Below are 19512 nucleotides of genomic sequence, written 5' to 3'. Positions count from 1 at the left end.
GTTAGTCTTTTCTTTCATTTTGGTGTTGTTTTGTGAACGATCAGCGCCAATCAAAGGCCAAGTTCAAATGGGGCCCCTCTTTTTGCTGTTTGCATTACCTAATAAATAAAAACCCCAATAGAAAAGCGTCAATCATACGCAGCACTCGATTACCAAAGCCGTGTGTCCTCTGCATATTCTGTCCCTTTTCTGCCGCTGCTGCTCGTTTTCTCTTCCGCGTCGCTTCTTCGCCTTTTCTAGATCTCCGGATTCGCGCCTGATATGTCTTCCTCCAAGCCCGCCGGATCCATCCATGACTTCACCGTCAAGTTTGGTGGCCCACGGGATTTATGTTTTCTATCGTCATCGTGTGCTCCGTTTCCTTGTCTTTTTAGTGTGCTGACGGTGGCTCCTTTCGAAGATCGATTTTTTAGACTGAGTCGGCTGTTCGATTTGGAGGATTGCTCGAAAGATGGGATTTTGACAAGGGATTGGTTGTTTTTATCGTTGGTTTTGTTTTAATTTGTCTTCCGGAGTCGGCAAGGAGGTTTATTTTTGAAGATCCACTGCCCTGTAGTTGTGGATTTCTTGTGATTAGGTCTTTCTTTGTGATTGTTCTTGGTTCTAGGGATGGATCGAGTTTACCGTGGTTGTCGATTCTTGGAACATCTTTAATCTTTTGTGATGATATGCAACTTGATGTAGTTTTTGATGGTCATTGGTTTCTTGTTCGGAACGAATTCTTGAAGGAGTGTGGGGGAAGAAAACTTTTTCTCTGCGAGTGTGGGTGGTGATGATTGATGATGATGATCATCTGTTGTATGGCTTCCGATGCAGGATGCCAGGGGAAATGATGTGGATCTTAGCATTTAAAAAGGGAAGGTCTTGCTGATTGTCAATGTTGCATCTCAATGGTACTGCAGCTCTATTAAGTTTGTTTCTGTTCTTCGAGTTACATAGTAACATATGTTAGAAGGTTTTGATTGTCTGAGATTGTTACAATTTCTCAACATTGTTCACTTTCTTAAAATTTAAAATATATTGATAATGTATCTGTCCTTGTTCTTATCTAAATCTCTTACCTGTGTTAGTGGGCTGACTAACTCAAACAACATGGAACTGACTCAGCTATATGAGAAGTAAAAGGACAAAGGTATGCAATTCTGAACTTAATTGGCTTATTTTGGTTTTTGTAATCAGGACAACTGCCTATTCTTACCAATTAATACCTTATAATCAGATCTTGTTAAAGAAATATTTCTCAACAAACTTTCCAAGAGTACTTAACACTATTCAATAGATGAAAATTGGAGGAATTTATAATCCCGATCCATGTTGTGTCATCATTTTGAATCCATTCCTATTGAATTGGCACTTTCTCCATCACAATAACTGGGCAGAGACTTCTACAATAGCTAGCCTTAGAACTTTTTTTTTTGGCATCTGCTGATACATGAACCAAACAGAAAAAGAATATGCTTTTTTATGTTGATTCCCTAGTTATAAGATAAGCTGAGACCTATTTGGCCAATATTTTCCACATACTTCTTTATTACTAGAGGCTTCAGGAGTCTTGTATCTTGTATTTCAATTTTTTTAAGAGCTGGATTTGTCTCAATTATTATGCAACTTGGACTGTGGTGTCAATTGAAAGACCATGACAAACTAATTAATAGTGCACAAATTATGGCTCAGTGGCTGTAGCTTTTCTTTTATGAGAAGGGATAAAATGGAGCAGCAGTGAGAGCAAGAAAGAAGGATTTAATTGACATTTTTTAGTGAACAAGTTAATCCTTGGTTGGTGGTGAAAAGACAGTTTCATGGTGAAGTAACAATTTTTGCAAGGATGTGTTTATCTTTGGCTATCATATTTTAGTTTATGTAATTGTTGCAGAATCTTTATTTGCACCATTATTCACATTGCTTGAAGGGATTGCTATTATCACACAGCATCTTAGCATTAAGAGAACATTTTAAGGGTGGCGTTGGACGCCAAATGGAAATCAAATTGATCTTTGTTTATTAATAAAATCATGTGCGTTTGTTGTTCTTTAGAAACTTTAATGCTCCTGATTTCATTTGAGACTTTGTAAACCTGGGATTAGCACAAGTCTCTACAATACGCCAACAGCTTTTTTGTTACTAGGTTATTTGTAATATTAAGGAACAGATATCTTGTTTCTTTGGCTGAGCTGCATGTTCTTACACTTGTTAAATTCTCTTTCCTGATCCTTTTTTCATCGACTATTTTCTAAATCTTGGATCATAAAACTCAAATAGAGTGAAGATAATTAAAGTGAACTTTATCTTCTAAAACAGGCTTTTGCTTATTATTAAGATGATTCAGATAAATTCTGCAATTCAAAATTGCAGCTTTCGACACCCATAATTGTCCACGAGAAGCATATGAAATAGAATTGAGGTGTCTAAATCTGCCTGTTCTCACTATCCATCATGAAGTAATTTTATCTAGAAAGGAGAGCCAAATTTATGCAGTCATGAAATTTTTTGTTCTCATATTTCTTCTACGATGATTGTTTAAATGGCACAGATTTTGAGATTCTGGCTTTTCCATGCAACCAATTTGCTGGGCAAGAACCAATGAGGAGATTGTTGAGTTTGCTTGCACTCGATTCAAAGCTGAATATCCGATATTTGACAAGGTAAATTATTGCTTTTTTTATTTTCTCAATTTCTGGGTTTATCCCTTCGATAATCTTCTGTAGGCAAATCTCACAGCTAAACCATTCTTGACCTGTGTTTACCTCAATATAAATTGATTTTTTTTTTTTTTATCATATCATTATGTTTGAGAGAAACCTACCCCAATTAATTTTTTATCATATCATTATGTGAATGATCAAAATGCTGCACCCATATACAATTTCTTGAAGTCTAGCAAAGGTGGCATTTTGGGGGATGGCATCAAGTGGAACTTCACTAAGTTCATGATGAACAAGGATGGTCGTGTTGTAGGTCGCTATGTCCCAACCACATTCCCTTTGAGTATCTGAGGTAAACCCAAAGCTCCCTCTCCTCATCCCTCTTACCCTTTGTCAAATCGTATTCGATATACTCGATGGTGCCAACAATATACCATCATCTAACGATTGATCTTAAATAACATTGCAGAAGGATATCAAGAAGCTTTTGAGGCCTTCATAAATTACATATGCTTGCAGCCTCTGATCTGCTTGCACACTGCTGTAGTACATATGACCATGACTAAAGTGTCAATTGCTTAAAAGATAATATGTTAATCACAGAAAGGTTAGTCTAATTATATATCCGACCATGGGAGATTTCAAATATGGAATTAAGGATTCTGGAGACAAGAGAATGAAAATTATAATTTATATATTCATGAAATATGTTGAAAATTAATTATAAATAGAAGATGTTGGTAAAAATAAAGCATGGGTTGTAAGATTTTAAGTTGTTATCGTAAGCAAAATTTGTATAAGTTTTAGAGTTTCTTACACAATTAAAAATAGAAATTTAAACTTTAGAATTTCAATCTGTTATTAATTTTGACGTATATGTTACTCTTACTTTATCAATACACCATTCATATTTAGATCAGGATGGATGCCCTTCAATTATAATTGTAATTGTATCTATATAATCCTTACATTAAATTGACCTAATTTGTTAGGATCAAGAGCACTAAGAGGGGGGGGGGTGAATTAGTGCAGCGGAAATCTTATAATAATTTAAAAACCAAAAGCTGCGTTCGTTCAAAAACTATTATGATGCAAAAGCAAATTCTCAGTTTGTATCTAAGTGCAGTTTGCGTCTAAGCGCAGATTGCGTTTAAGCGCAGTTTTGCGTCTAAGCGCAGTTTTGCGTCTAAAATCAGATTTACGTCTAAATGCAGATTTACGTCTAAACGCAGTTTTACGTCTAAACGCAGTTTTACGTCTAAACGCAGTTTTACGTCTAAACGCAGATTTACGTCTAAACGTAGTTTTACGTCTAAACGCAGTTTTACGTCTAAACGCAGATTTACGTCTAAACGCAGTTTTACGTCTAGACGCAGATTTACGTCTAAACGCAGTTTTACGTCTAAACGCAGTTTTACGTCTAAATGTTGAAACTCGTTCGTAAAATCGTAGAGGACAGATTGCAGTTATTAATAGGATTAAAATGTAAGCGTAAACTGCAAGGAAGCTCGTTCGTAAAAGCGCGGAAAACAGTTCTGCAGAATCAAACGTAAACGTAAACTGTAATGTATGAAAATACGAGTTTACGTCTGAATGCAGATTTGGAAGAACAGCACTTAGAACTTGTTCGTGAAAGCGCAGAGAGCAGTAGTGATGAGGGAGGTTTGCAGTAATGATAAAGTGCTCGAAAATAAACGCAAACCAGAGATTTAGAGTGGTTCGGTCAGCCTTGACCTACTCCACTTTTGGCTTCCTCCACCGATGAGGTTGCCGACGTCAACTAGGTGCCTTCCTTCAATGGGCGAAGGCCAAACTTCCCTCTTACAATTTCTCTCCTTTTGACAGGCTTAGGAGACAACCTTTACAGACCTTTCTCTCCTCACTTTACAATTGAAAACTTCAAGAACAGAAGGAGGAGACTTAAAGGCTTTACAACACTTTTGAGCTCTTAGAATCACAGAAAAGATCAAGATTTCGGTATAGGTCTGTATCTTTTCAGTGCTGAATGGGTGGGGTATTTATAGGCCCCAACCCAATTCAAAATTCGAGCTCAAAACGATCAAATCGATCAAATCCCAGAATTCTGGGATCAGGCGGTTGCACCTCTTGACTGGAGAGGTGGCACCGCCTGGCAGAGCTCGAAGACTGAGCTCTGCCGATTGCTTCTCTCTGCCAGAGCTCGAAGACTGAGCTCGATGGTTGCATCACCTGGCAGAGCTCGAAGACTGAGCTTGGTGATTGCATCACCTGGCAGAGCTCGAAACTGAGCTCGGTGGTTGCATCACCTGGCAGAGCTCCAAGCTGAGCTCAGGCTGATCCACCTCTCTGCCAGAGCTCGAAGACTGAGCTTGGTGAATGCATCACCTGGCAGAGCTCGAGACTGAGCTCAGGCTGATGCACCTCTCTGCCAGAGCTCGAAGACTGAGCTCGGTGGTTGCATCGCCTGGCAGAGCTCGGAACTTGAGCTCTGGCGGTGCAACCTCTTGGCTGGGGCGGTTGCACCTCCCAACCCCACAGCCCAGGCGGTTGCACCTCCTGGCTGGGGCGGTTGCACCTCCCAACCCCACAGCCCAGGCGGTTGCACCTCCTGGCTGGGGCGGTTGCACCTCCCAACCTCGCAGCCCTGGCGGTGGCACCTCCAGGCTGGAGAGGTGGCACCTCTTCACTATTCCAGCTCACTTGGTTTGGCTCCAAACTTGGTCCAAACCAGTCCGAACTTGGGCCTAATTGGCCCCTACTTGGGTTATAGGATTAACACCTAATCCTAATCCTAATTAACGTGCTAACTATGAATTTAAAGACATTTTCTAAGCTATTACAAAGTCCGCAAGTCAAGACTTCTTCTAGCGAGCTTCCGGCAAACTTCCGGCGGTCTTCCGATGAACTCTCGGAAACCATTCTGCGGACTCCCGGCAAGCTCCTAGACTTCACGATTTGTTCTTAGCGAGTTCCAACGAGCTTCTTCGGCAAGCTCCGATCTTTCTCGGCGAGCTCCGCGAACTCCCAACGAATCTTCGGACTTCCGTCGAACTCTCGAACTCGCAACAAATCCTTCGCGCTTGACTCCGACACTTTGTTTCGCTTTATGTCTTCATCGTTATCATAGTTAATCCTGCACAATTAAAACAAAACTTCAATCGAGACAATTAATCCTAAGCAATTAACCAAGTTGTCCGACATGTCATTGGTCCCTCGACGCTTCGTCCGATTCTTCGGCGCATCGTCCTCTCGTGCAGCCTATTGCCCAATCGGCCAGTTGACTCCGCAACTCCGATATCCTTGGCACAATACCCGCTCTTCTTGGCCCGATGCCCGAGTCCACGGCCCGAAGCCTTCTGTCGATACGTCGACCGATCCACCGGCCCGACGTCCAATCTTCTGACATGTTCCTTCGGCACAACATGATTTTCCTGCTTTAATTGTCTCATCCTGATCGAAGCATCCTGCGTCACTCAAAACGCAGATTAAATCATAAACATATATCAAGTAGTTTCATCATCAAAATACGAGATTCAACAATCTCCCCCTTTTTGATGATGACAACCACTTGATGACGGAGTTAAACTTAACTCCCGGAGTTTAAACAAACTCCCCCTATCAATATGCCATATTGATAGAACCTTGAATTCAAACTGAATTCAAGTCATTGCAATATTCATCATGAATACTTGCAATACGTCAACATGAACTTATGCATAAACTTATGCATCACATGTCATGTCATCAACATACTTCTCCCCCTTTGTCATCAACAAAAAGGAGAAGTACTACAATCAAGTGTTTGTGATATTGGTTCAACTCATTGCATGAAAAACATAATATCAAGTTTTATCATCATGCAAGTTTGCTAATATCAACATGAAAAATTACGATGTAAGCTTTTGATATCATAACGCAAACATTTCAAGTGTTTATCAATTGTAGCATTTCATCACATGGTAAGATATCAACGCGTAAAATTACGATACAAGCTCTTGATATCTTAACGCATGATGCAAACATGGCATAATGCAAGTTTGGCAATCATAGCATCAATTCATATATTTCTCACCCTTTGTTATCAACAAAACGGAGAACGATATAAGCAAATTTTAAACATAAGTGCTTGTAATTATTCATGTCATAACTAGTTTCATGTCATTTTCCAACAGTGAGTGATAGGATATCAATTATACAAACATCTCAAGGAAAACATGACATGGAGATAGCTTTGAAAACTTCTTCCCTTTTTTGTTATTATCTTTTTGCATGAAGGAGGAAGACTGTTTGTGATACATGCTATTTGTGAGTTTACTTTGAGTGAAGTTAGAATCGATGAGAGATTAAATCATGCTTCATTTTTACAAGGACCAAGATCTGTATGTGAAATAAATCCTTGCAAGTAAAAACACTTTCATCCATATTCATCAAATCCATTTTTCAAAAAATATTTTTCACATGATGTGTGTATGAGAGATGTATTTGCTAGTTAATTACATATGTCAAAAATCAATGATATGAACTAAACTTGATATGACATATGCTTGTTAAGTTTGGAAGAGAGTGAACTTGATATGTTAGATTCAAGAGAATCCGAAAATGAAATTTGACTCTTTCTTCCATTCGGACAAGGTTTTGCTATAGATATTCAATTACAATCATGAAGGTAAAGCATGCTTGTTATCATGGAAGTTTTGTATTCAAGCACATAATTTTCAACATGTAATTGTGTAAAATCATTATGCCAGTCAAGTGATTCAATCATAAAGATAAGACATACTCATCATCATGATAGTATGATAGCAGGTTTACCATATACAAGCTAGCAGAAAATTTGTACATTTTAAGGCCCGCAAGCTAGCAATTTTGAGATGTTCAAGAAAGCAACTCTTGCTTCTTGATATATGCAAATTTGTCAAGTTTTGCTAGATGTGCAAGTTAGCATTTTTGCCTCTTGAGATAGGCAAGCTAGCAATCAAGTTTTTTCATCTTCTTGACTTGTACAAGCTAGCTATCTCCCCCTTTGTCATTGTCAACAAGGGAAAAACCCTTTACATCAATTTCTAAATCATGACAAAGGTAAGTAATCAATCTTATTTGTGCATCATTATAGTTTCAATGCACAAATTTATTAACATTACATTTCAAAAAATTTATGCATGATACCGAAAAATCAATCATCATCATGAGCATATCAAACATGATATTCAAGCATTCATGATACATCATTTTGGCAGCATGATCATAGATATTCAAACGATGGTATCTAGAATTCATTACATCCTATTATGCATGATCATTAACTCCTCATTTGTATTTCATGCATTATTTCATTTCATCTCATAAGGAATATCAAGAAGAGTTATTGGATGATGAGATAAATATTTTATGAATACACAGAATATCATAAGTGTTTCATGTATTCATATTATCACATGAAGCATATTATCATTTTTAAGATTCATAACATGAATAACGTTATTACTATTTCATCAAAATTAGTTTCGAGATTCACATAATATCATGAAATCATTAATCTCGATAAAATGGGAAAAACATTTTCTTTTTAAGTGATTCTTTTAACACATCATAAAAAAGAAAAACTCATTCATAATTCAAGTGATTTACAAGATATCATAAATGAATTTATCACTTGTATTTCACCAAAATCGAGAACTCTAGAGTTAGAAAATGATTGAAGCATTTAATCTGATTGAAGAATGATTCATATTTAAAGTGTAGCATTTGTCAAATCTGAAATCATCAAGTATAACTTTAATATTTTCATTGCAACATTAAGCAAGGTTTCATTGAACATAATTTTGAATGATTCTTATAGATGCCTAAAACCTCTTTAGTTTTAATCTATGATTGACTTTATAATAGCATGCTCAAATCTTTATTTTTATGTCAAAACCATACATTATATTTCATAAACAAAGACAATGAAAAATATCAAGCCTTCCAGACAAAAGCCATGTATCGTCATTGAAAAGCAATATGAAAATCATCAAAATATACATTCTTGCTTCTCAAGCACATAAGATTAATCTCACTAGGTGTAAAATCATTAGATTTCTATCTTGCATTCACATAAGACATGCAATTTTCATTATCATTTTCAAGATTACAAGCATGATCATATTTTTGCATTTTCATTGTTAAATTATTAAAAATATAATTTTCAACAAAATTTAAAGAAAAAGAAAAGTGCATCATGAAAAGCATCATGTAATTTCGAAGTAAATTAGGGGGATTTCGATTACCTCATCATTGTAGGCTGTTAAGGCGTAGTTTGCCGCCTTGCTTTTGTTGACTTTCTCTTCTTCGGAGGAGCTCGATTCATCCCAATTTTTGTTCTTCTTCTTGCGTTTAAAGCAAGTAGTTCCATTCTTTTTGCTTTTTAATTTTCGTTTCATTTTAAGTTCACCATCACTTGAGCTTATGCTCGAGTGGTCTTCAAATGATCTATGTCCCAAATCCTTCCTGTTCTTTGGAAGGTTGGTTTGTTCATCATTGTCCTCATCACTTGAGTCATCGCTCAAGTGGCATTCATTTGTCCAGAGTTCCAAATCCTTCCTGTTCTTTGGAAGGTGGTTCTCAAGTTCTTCACGTGCATTGCACGTCATTTCATATGTGATCAATGAACCAATTAGTTCTTCAAGTGAAAAATGGTTCAAGTTTTTCGATTCTTGAATAGCAGTTACTTTTGAATCCCAAGTTTTAGAAAGTGAGCGCAAAACTTTGTTAACGAGTTCAAAATCCGAAAAGCTTTTACCAAGTGATTTTAAACCATTGACGACATCCGTAAAACGGGTGTACATGTCAACAACGGTTTCGCTTGGTTTCATATGAAAAAGCTCGAAATCAAGCAGTAGAATATTAACTTTCGAGTCTTTGACTCTACTAGTTCCCTCGTGCGTGATTTCAAGAGTGCGCCAAATATCGAAAGCCGTTTCACACGTAGAAATCCGATTGAACTCATTTTTATCCAATGCGCAAAATAAGGCATTCATAGCCTTTGCGTTTAAAGAAAAATTCTTCTTCTCCAAAACCGACCATTCGTTCATCGGTTTGGAGGGAAGTTGAAAACCGTTTTCAATGATATTCCATAAATCCAGATTTAGAGAAATTAAGAAAACTCTCATTCGAGTTTTCCAATAAGTGTAGTCCAATCCGTTAAAGAACGGTGGACGAAAGACCGAACAGCCCTCTTGAAAAGTCATTTCTCTCGGGTGTAAATCCGAAATGAGAAAAACCCCGCTTTGATACCAATTGTTAGGATCAAGAGCACTAAGAGGGGGGGGGGTGAATTAGTGCAGCGGAAATCTTATAATAATTTAAAAACCAAAAGCTGCGTTCGTTCAAAAACTATTATGATGCAAAAGCAAATTCTCAGTTTGTATCTAAGTGCAGTTTGCGTCTAAGCGCAGTTTTGCGTCTAAGCGCAGTTTTGCGTCTAAACTCAGATTTACGTCTAAATGCAGATTTACGTCTAAACGCAGTTTTACGTCTAAACGCAGTTTTATGTCTAAACGCAGTTTTACGTCTAAACGTAGTTTTACGTCTAAACGCAGTTTTACGTCTAAACGCAGTTTTACGTCTAAACGCAGTTTTACGTCTAGACGCAGATTTACGTCTAAACGCAGTTTTACGTCTAAACGTAGTTTTACGTCTAAATGTTGAAACTCGTTCGTAAAATCGTAGAGGACAGATTGCAGTTATTAATAGGATTAAAATGTAAGCGTAAACTGCAAGGAAGCTCGTTCGTAAAAGCGCGGAAAACAGTTCTGCAGAATCAAACGTAAACGTAAACTGTAATGTATGAAAATACGAGTTTACGTCTGAATGCAGATTTGGAAGAACAGCACTTAGAACTTGTTCGTGAAAGCGCAGAGAGCAGTAGTGATGAGGGAGGTTTGCAGTAATGATAAAGTGCTCGAAAATAAACGCAAACCAGAGATTTAGAGTGGTTCGGTCAGCCTTGACCTACTCCACTTTTGGCTTCCTCCACCGATGAGGTTGCCGACGTCAACTAGGTGCCTTCCTTCAATGGGCGAAGGCCAAACTTCCCTCTTACAATTTCTCTCCTTTTGACAGGCTTAGGAGACAACCTTTACAGACCTTTCTCTCCTCACTTTACAATTGAAAACTTCAAGAACAGAAGGAGGAGACTTAAAGGCTTTACAACACTTTTGAGCTCTTAGAATCACAGAAAAGATCAAGATTTCGGTATAGGTCTGTATCTTTTCAGTGCTGAATGGGTGGGGTATTTATAGGCCCCAACCCAATTCAAAATTCGAGCTCAAAACGATCAAATCGATCAAATCCCAGAATTCTGGGATCAGGCGGTTGCACCTCTTGACTGGAGAGGTGGCACCGCCTGGCAGAGCTCGAAGACTGAGCTCTGCCGATTGCTTCTCTCTGCCAGAGCTCGAAGACTGAGCTCGATGGTTGCATCACCTGGCAGAGCTCGAAGACTGAGCTTGGTGATTGCATCACCTGGCAGAGCTCGAAACTGAGCTCGGTGGTTGCATCACCTGGCAGAGCTCCAAGCTGAGCTCAGGCTGATCCACCTCTCTGCCAGAGCTCGAAGACTGAGCTTGGTGAATGCATCACCTGGCAGAGCTCGAGACTGAGCTCAGGCTGATGCACCTCTCTGCCAGAGCTCGAAGACTGAGCTCGGTGGTTGCATCGCCTGGCAGAGCTCGGAACTTGAGCTCTGGCGGTGCAACCTCTTGGCTGGGGCGGTTGCACCTCCCAACCCCACAGCCCAGGCGGTTGCACCTCCTGGCTGGGGCGGTTGCACCTCCCAACCCCACAGCCCAGGCGGTTGCACCTCCTGGCTGGGGCGGTTGCACCTCCCAACCTCGCAGCCCTGGCGGTGGCACCTCCAGGCTGGAGAGGTGGCACCTCTTCACTATTCCAGCTCACTTGGTTTGGCTCCAAACTTGGTCCAAACCAGTCCGAACTTGGGCCTAATTGGCCCCTACTTGGGTTATAGGATTAACACCTAATCCTAACCCTAATTAACGTGCTAACTATGAATTTAAAGACATTTTCTAAGCTATTACAAAGTCCGCAAGTCAAGACTTCTTCTAGCGAGCTTCCGGCAAACTTCCGGCGGTCTTCCGATGAACTCTCGGAAACCATTCTGCGGACTCCCGGCAAGCTCCTAGACTTCACGATTTGTTCTTAGCGAGTTCCAACGAGCTTCTTCGGCAAGCTCCGATCTTTCTCGGCGAGCTCCGCGAACTCCCAACGAATCTTCGGACTTCCGTCGAACTCTCGAACTCGCAACAAATCCTTCGCGCTTGACTCCGACACTTTGTTTCGCTTTATGTCTTCATCGTTATCATAGTTAATCCTGCACAATTAAAACAAAACTTCAATCGAGACAATTAATCCTAAGCAATTAACCAAGTTGTCCGACATGTCATTGGTCCCTCGACGCTTCGTCCGATTCTTCGGCGCATCGTCCTCTCGTGCAGCCTATTGCCCAATCGGCCAGTTGACTCCGCAACTCCGATATCCTTGGCACAATACCCGCTCTTCTTGGCCCGATGCCCGAGTCCACGGCCCGAAGCCTTCTGTCGATACGTCGACCGATCCACCGGCCCGATGTCCAATCTTCTGACATGTTCCTTCGGCACAACATGATTTTCCTGCTTTAATTGTCTCATCCTGATCGAAGCATCCTGCGTCACTCAAAACGCAGATTAAATCATAAACATATATCAAGTAGTTTCATCATCAAAATACGAGATTCAACATAATTAACTTCTTATTTTCGGCTACTGTTCGAGGTGGATGCAATAAAGGCCTTCACAAGCTTTGAAATGTCAATTACCCTCGAACCTCCATGTTCGTTCTTGAATTCTACAACTATATTTACAAGGTACCATTATCAACATTAATAAATAAATTTTATAGGATCGACGTTTTGTTGCACAAGAGCATATCATTTGCGTTAATTCATAAAAATAATTTAGAATTACGAGAGAGACATATGATTTGACCTTAAAATTAAGATCTTATACGAAAGTTTTATCTAGAAATCCAGATTTGGTCAACTCTTTTTCAAATTAAAACTTTATATGTAAAAATATATGAAAAAGAAATCAAATTTACAGGAATATTAACAATGCTACGATATATATATATATATATTATTTTTGTATATTATGGCTTAAGATATTGTGACAAGTATTTGGTAGCTTAAGCTGACAGCATCCGAAATGCATCCATCCACACCGGTGAATTCCCATGCCTCACTCTGTAAAATAGCACTCCATTTGCTTCTGTCAGTTTCTCTGGACAGTCTATACCCCAAAGCTATAGCTGCCATGGGAAAGCCTCTGCATTTGTTGACGACATACATCTTGTAGGGATCAACATCAACCATTGCATTCCGATCTCGGGCCAATGCATATTGACAAACCAAACACCAGCATTCATCATTCGATAGTCCCTCCAAATGGTAAGGGGGTGAGGTTGCCATGAAGTTAGCATCTTCTTCGATTCTGGTGGTCACTATTATTTTACTTCCTTGAGCACCGGAGTACAAGAAGTTTTTTATCCTCTCCCAGTCCTGTGGGCTCATATGCCAAACATCATCCAGAACAAGCAGGTATCTCCTCCCACTCAGCTTCTTTCCAAGTTCTTTCTGAAGATTGTCAAGGCTGACAAAGTCACACCGAAAACCATCGATGGATTCAATGATGGTCTTCGTAATGCTCCTTGTATCAAAATCCTGAGACACATAAGCCCATAGTCTAAGCTCAAAATGGTTCTTCACAGACTCATCATTGCAGACTAGTCGAGAAAGAGAGAGTCGTCTTCCCGATACCAGGCATCCCAAAGAAAGGAATCACTGTGATGCTACGGTCAGTCACCTCAGCCAATGGCAGCAACATATTTTTTATCTTTCGCATATCACTCTCACGACCGAGAACCAGGGAAGGAGTTAGCGAGGTGGTCTGATAACTCTGCTGCCTCAGGGGTGCACTGCGCTGAGTCAATTCAGATAAGGGGCATCTCCTTGCTATGGAATCTAGTCTGTGTTCTCTGTCCTTTACCCTGATGCATATTTCTCGATTGAACAGTTCGCGCTTAGGGTTTATGGGGGCCAAGAAATTGCGCACCGAAGCATATTTGATCAGCTGACGGCGTTGGCGTTCGGTTGCCACCTCGTCCAAGATATCATTTGCATCATATGCAGCCTGGCTGAGCTCATTCAGCAAATGCTTCACCGCGTTCCTAATCTGTTGCCTCTCCTCTGCATCATTCAGTACAGCTTGAATCATGGCGACGGAGCTCTGCAGCTTTTTTAGTTCAGCATCAAGGCCCTAGGCTGTTTGCCGTTCCTGCCACAGTTGAACCAAATTGGAAGCCAACAGTGGTATGACACCCGAGTGAAGCTCCATTGAGGAACGTTTCTGAGAAGCTTCTGAAAAAGAAAAAGATACAAGATAACTGAGAAAAAAGATTTAGGGCTTTTGTTAGAACTGTTGTATGACAGCCAACAGAATTCTGGGCTTGTGAGGAGATGGTAGCTGAGCAATCACACATTGTGAAGGTGTGGTTAGAACTGCTTTGCCATTAAGATGGAGTTTTGGAGTGCTATTTTACAGAGTGCTCAGATTGCCATTAGCTGAGCAATCTCCTTGAATCTTTATCATATAAGGGAGTGCTCAGAGTGTCGCGATGCTGGTACTAAGGGTTAACTGGTCTATCAATTTTATTAAATTCAAATTATTTATCAAAATATTTAAATAAAATTTATATTAGTACTTCCATTAATCTCTGTAAGTCTATCTTAGTCTTGTCTAATTCCGACGTGGGATTAATAGGGATATTACAAGCTCCCGCACTTAAGTCTTAGATGATCATGTTTTTCTTCCTTTTAGTTAGCAAGTTCTTTGAAGATAAAAGGAAACAGAAAATTGAGTTTGATAGCGTTTTAGAATGCAGGGACTTGAGAAAAGAGGAATGGTGGCAACAGATTCTGATCACAACCTAAGATTCAGAGATGATGCAACCTTGCTGTTGCAATTGTAGATGAGCAACTTGCTGCTTTTGTTCGCAATCGTCAGTCTTCCTTGGTCTTTCAATATGGTCTTTCTATTGAACAGTATAAGGAAGCAACTTGGCTTTGTTAGCTGGAATTTAAGGTCTTCCTTCCTCTTGTTCTGCTCGGTTGCATTGTCATGTCAATTTCCAGGAGAGTTTCCCAGCGACTGCTGATCGCTATCTTTTTGGTGACAACAAATCTTGTCTTTCTCTTATTCGTGTTAATAATGGTTGTCTGATAGCTACAAATTTCTCCTATTTAGCAGTTCTCAGGAAATTCTCAAAACCTTCACATTCAAGAAGATGCTGGAGTCTTTAGATGAAAGCTATTCCAACTTTGGGACTCGTCAAAATCAGAAGTCATAGTTGACTGACTTGAGGATAGACAACAATATGAAATGAAGAACAAGTGCATGATATTGGCAGACAGCCTAATCGTTGAAGGTTTCTTGGTCTACTCTTTGAATCCGTCAGTTGAGTAGTTTCAGACTAACGGAGGATGATCCAAACAGGGCATGGTAATAATATTTTGTGTATTGCAAGCTGTCGACCGCAGATTTGTCATGATTAATCTTAAGATAAGCTGCGTATTTTTATTATCTGTAATCTAAGATAATTGTGTTGGTGTGAGATGATCCACTTTGATCATGTATACAATTTTCCTCCCAATTGATGGAATCATGGTTGTGGTAATAATTGTTTTCAGGTGTATGCAAAAAGAAAAATCGACCTGTTCTGTGAAATTTCTTGCCAGTTTCTATGCACTCCCGGTGCCAGAAATATGAAAATCTAATTAAATAGCTTAACGAATTTAGCTGCCATTATGGTTGTTTTTCTAGTTTCTAGGACTCATTTTAGACATTACAAGTATATGACAATGGATTTGCTCAGTAGAACATCATGGACACCTTCTATCATTGTCGACCTAGAAAATGGATTGTTGACTTACAGGCTTGACCTTGACTTAATGGTCATCCACACAGAAGAATGGACTAACAGATGAATTGTGGAGAGACGTCTTCTCACAACATATTGTATACAAGTAGATAGCAGCATTATGATGCACCAGCAACCACAACCCTAGTCCATGGCCACAGACAATGTCTATATTCCCTTCTTCTTATCGGCCTTCATATGCATTCAACTGATAACACCCAACATCTGCGACGGAGCTCTAACCTCAGGCTGCATCCCTGCCGAAAGAAGTGCTCTACTTGAGTTCAAACGAGGCCTGAAAGATCCTGCCAACAGGCTGTCCTCTTGGGTGGGTGAAGACTGCTGCAAATGGGAGGGTGTGACTTGCAGCAATCATACTGGGCATGTCGTCAAGCTGGATCTCCACAATCCGCATCCTTTCTCTGATTTTGGTGACGAGCCACACAACAACTGGATCTTAGGAGGTGAGTTGAGGCCTTCTTTACTTGGTCTGAAGCACCTAAAGTACCTGGACCTAAGCACCAACGATTTTGGAGGCATTAATATTCCAGAATTCATGGGGTCATTCCATCAACTCCAATATCTCAACCTCTCCAGAGCTGGATTGGGTGGACTCCTGCCTCACCAGCTGGGAAATCTCTCCAATCTGCAGTATCTAGACTTGTCCAATGATTTGGTTCCCAATTCTTTTTCTGTGGTTAAGTTCAATGAATTTAGCATCGGTGATGCACTCTGGATTTCTCACCTTTCTTCTCTAAAGCATCTCAACCTGAACAGTGTTAACTTTCAAAATGGTACTCACTGGATGGAAGCTCTGAACATGCTTCCTTCTATCGTGGAGATATACTTATCTGAATGTGCAATTGGACGTGTTCCCCTCTCTCTTCCACATGTGAACTTTACATCACTGTCTGTTCTTGATTTGTCAGAAAATTTCATTAACTCTACGATGCCCTCTTGGTTATCCAACATAAGTGGCCTTGAGCACCTTGATCTCAATGGGAATTTCCTTCAGGGTAATATTCCACCGACCTTTGGTAACTTGGCTTCCCTCAAGGAACTTAATTTAGCTTACAATTCTCTTCAAGGAGGAATACCAACTTCCTTCAAAAATTTGTGCAAGCTACAAAATTTAATACTGCCAGGCATCAATATCAACCAAGATTTGTTAGAACTTGATGAAATTTTTTCTGGTTGCATCAAGATGAGCCTAGAGATTCTGGACTTATCCTACACGAATATTAGTGGGCAGCTGCCTGAATGGTTATTCCAACTCAGGAAGCTTAAATCGCTCCAGTTATCGCAGAATCTGATTTCTGGTCCCATTCCTGTATCACTTGGACAACTAGCATCATCACTCCAGGAGCTCTCTCTTGAACAAAATCAGTTGAATGAAACTATACCAGAAAGTATGGGGTGGCTATCTCAGCTAGTTTCGTTGGAACTTGAGCTTAACTTTTTGGAGGGTGTCATGTCTGAGGCACATTTTGCAAACCTCACAAAATTGAAACACTTATATTTGTGGTCCAACTCCTTGACTCTGAAGGTCAAGACTGATTGGCTTCCTCCTTTCCAGCTTGAATCCCTTCGGATAGGCTCTTGCAAACTGGGTCCTGAGTTCCCTACATGGCTCCAATCGCAAATAAATATTTCAGAAATTGATATGCCTAATGCTGGTATTATTGATGCTATGCCAAATTGGTTTTGGGGCTTAATTTCCACAGCAGAGTATGTGATTATCTCAGGCAATCAGATCAGTGGCCACGTACCCAATATATTGCATTTAAACAACCTCAGCTGGTTGGATTTAAGTTCAAACTACTTCGAGGGTCCCCTTCCATATTTTCCTCCTAGATTGGAATTATTAGATCTGTCAAACAATTCATTTTCAGGAACAATTTCACTTGCCATCATCATGAATATGCCTAACCTCCTATATTTATCGCTTTCCGAAAACAATTTAAGCGGTGAAATTCCCTTCTCTGTATGCCAATTAAGAGCCTTGGAGGCTCTTGATCTTTCAAAAAATATGTTGTCAGGAGAGCTCCTCAATTGCTGGAATAATTCTTCTAGAATTGACGTTATGGATTTTTCAAGCAACAATATATCTGGAGTTATTCCTGAGTCAATATGTTCCGTATCAACACTTCGATCGTTGCATTTGAGCAATAATAGTCTATCTGGAGAGTTGCCTTTGTCCTTGAAAGATTGCAAGGAATTACTCCTTCTTGATGCCGGACACAATGGTTTGAAAGGTGAAATTCCAACCTGGATAGGTGAAAGTTTAACTCATCTAGAGTTCCTCAAACTGCGATCAAATATGTTGGCCGGAGATATTCCTCCAAATCTTTCACGATTAAGTGCTCTTCAAATGCTCGACCTAGCCAATAATGAGCTGTCAGGAAATATTCCAAGGAGCTTTGGAAATTTTACTGCCATGAAAGTTATTGGAAGGTTTCCAAGTTTGATCGCATATTCAATTGACGGTAGTTATAAGGAACAGATGCTAGTAACAACTAAAGGAAACACTCTATACTATGATAAGTTACTTTCGCTTATGAATATCTTTGACCTATCAGATAATAACCTATCTGGAGGAGTACCTGAAGAACTAACAAATCTTTCTGGCTTGTTTAGCTTAAATTTATCTGGAAACCATTTCACAGGAGAAATCACTGAAAATATCAGTAAATTACAACAGTTGGAGTCTCTTGACTTGTCGAGGAACAACTTTTCTGGTACAATTCCTTCTAACCTCGTTGCCCTGACTTCTTTGGCTTTCTTGAACCTCTCATACAACAACTTGTCAGGGGAAATTCCATGTGGTAATCAACTTTTAACCTTCAATGATCCATCTATCTATATTGGCAATCCTGGTCTTTGTGGGCTTCCTCTGAATCAAAGTTGCAATGTCAGTGAGACAGCATGAGATCAAAGTAATCCAGATGATAGAGATGAGAATGAGATGATATGGTTCTACACGAGCATGGCACCAGGATTTGTTGTTGGTTTTTGGGCAATTTGGGGTGCATTGCTATTTAACAAGAATTGGAATATTTACTATTTTAGATTTATAGACAACTTGACAAAGTTTATGTGTTCACCATACTAAACCTATCTAGGATCAAAAGACATTGTTGTTCCTAGCAAAAATAATAAATTTGAGCATTAATACGAGAGTTCGTCTCATGAACATAATATCATTATCTTGAATAAAATTTCTTCTTCTGAATACTTGTACACAAGTAAGTCATGCAATCTCAATTTCAACCATTTCTATCAAGATCTCAGTATCATGTGAAGTGATTTAATTTTGGGCATTGCCAGAAAGCTTCCAACTTTTAATTAGTTTTTCCAAAATAGTTATCTTTTTTTAAGTTGTTCAGTTTGGCAGAAATGAAAGGAGGCTAAAACTTACACGAAGATATGGATGGCATTTATGGTTTTCTTTTTCTTTCCTTCTCATTTGGGGTTGAAAACAGAAGTTCAAAAGATTCCCCTTTTTTTCTCGGCATTCATCCTCTATTTTCCCAAGTTTATAGTACCTACTTTTATCAAATGCATTTGCTTGTCTTGTTCTTCCCAACCATTACACGTCAAGACTGATACAATTGATATCACAAGTTCTACTGCAAAAGATTTGGCCACCCTTATTCGATTAATTTGACTCTTATTGAACTTATGCACAGGTGTTTTTGTCATACATCACTCTTATTTATATTTATGTAAATCCAGTGTTAGTATATCTGGAATCAGGTATATTAATTTTGTAAGCTATCATTTTGTAAAGTGCTAGTGTATATGTAAAGTGCCGGAATTTTGAAAGCTAAAATTCTAAATTATTATCAAAATATTTAAATTAAAATTATAATGGTACATCTAT

General features: G+C 39.3%; 1 protein-coding gene and 1 long non-coding RNA gene across 5 annotated transcripts; both read left to right on the top strand.

Annotated features, from left to right (window-relative positions):
* The first annotated feature begins 83 nt into the window (after window positions 1-83).
* Window positions 84-15389, top strand: LOC135665701 (uncharacterized). Of its 4 annotated transcripts, none has more exons than XR_010509449.1 (6): window positions 84-893; window positions 1071-1132; window positions 2531-2642; window positions 2879-2994; window positions 13010-13251; window positions 13422-14423. It is a non-coding gene; the product is annotated as an uncharacterized LOC135665701 (long non-coding RNA). The 4 variants fall into 4 exon arrangements; XR_010509448.1 differs by having other exon boundaries at window positions 85-893; window positions 2874-2994; XR_010509450.1 differs by lacking the exon at window positions 2879-2994 and having other exon boundaries at window positions 87-308; window positions 817-893; window positions 13422-15389.
* A 221-nt stretch (window positions 15390-15610) lies between these two features.
* LOC135665706 (receptor-like protein EIX2) lies at window positions 15611-18863 on the top strand. Its single transcript, XM_065177362.1, has one exon. It carries the CDS (start codon window positions 15781-15783, stop codon window positions 18556-18558), a length of 2778 nt encoding a protein of 925 aa, XP_065033434.1. The 5' UTR covers window positions 15611-15780; the 3' UTR covers window positions 18559-18863.
* The last annotated feature ends 649 nt before the right edge of the window (window positions 18864-19512 follow it).

The sequence above is a fragment of the Musa acuminata genome, unplaced genomic scaffold (genome assembly GCF_036884655.1).
Source record: "Musa acuminata AAA Group cultivar baxijiao unplaced genomic scaffold, Cavendish_Baxijiao_AAA HiC_scaffold_1036, whole genome shotgun sequence".
NCBI lineage: Eukaryota > Viridiplantae > Streptophyta > Magnoliopsida > Zingiberales > Musaceae > Musa > Musa acuminata.
The sequence above is the reverse complement of the archived record's forward strand: the minus strand, read 5'-3'. Positions and strand labels throughout refer to the sequence as shown.

Bases quoted from the DNA above. Each gene is read 5' to 3' on its own strand.
- LOC135665706 (XM_065177362.1), top strand. From the start codon at position 15,781: ATGGCCACAGACAATGTCTATATTCCCTTCTTCTTATCGGCCTTCATA.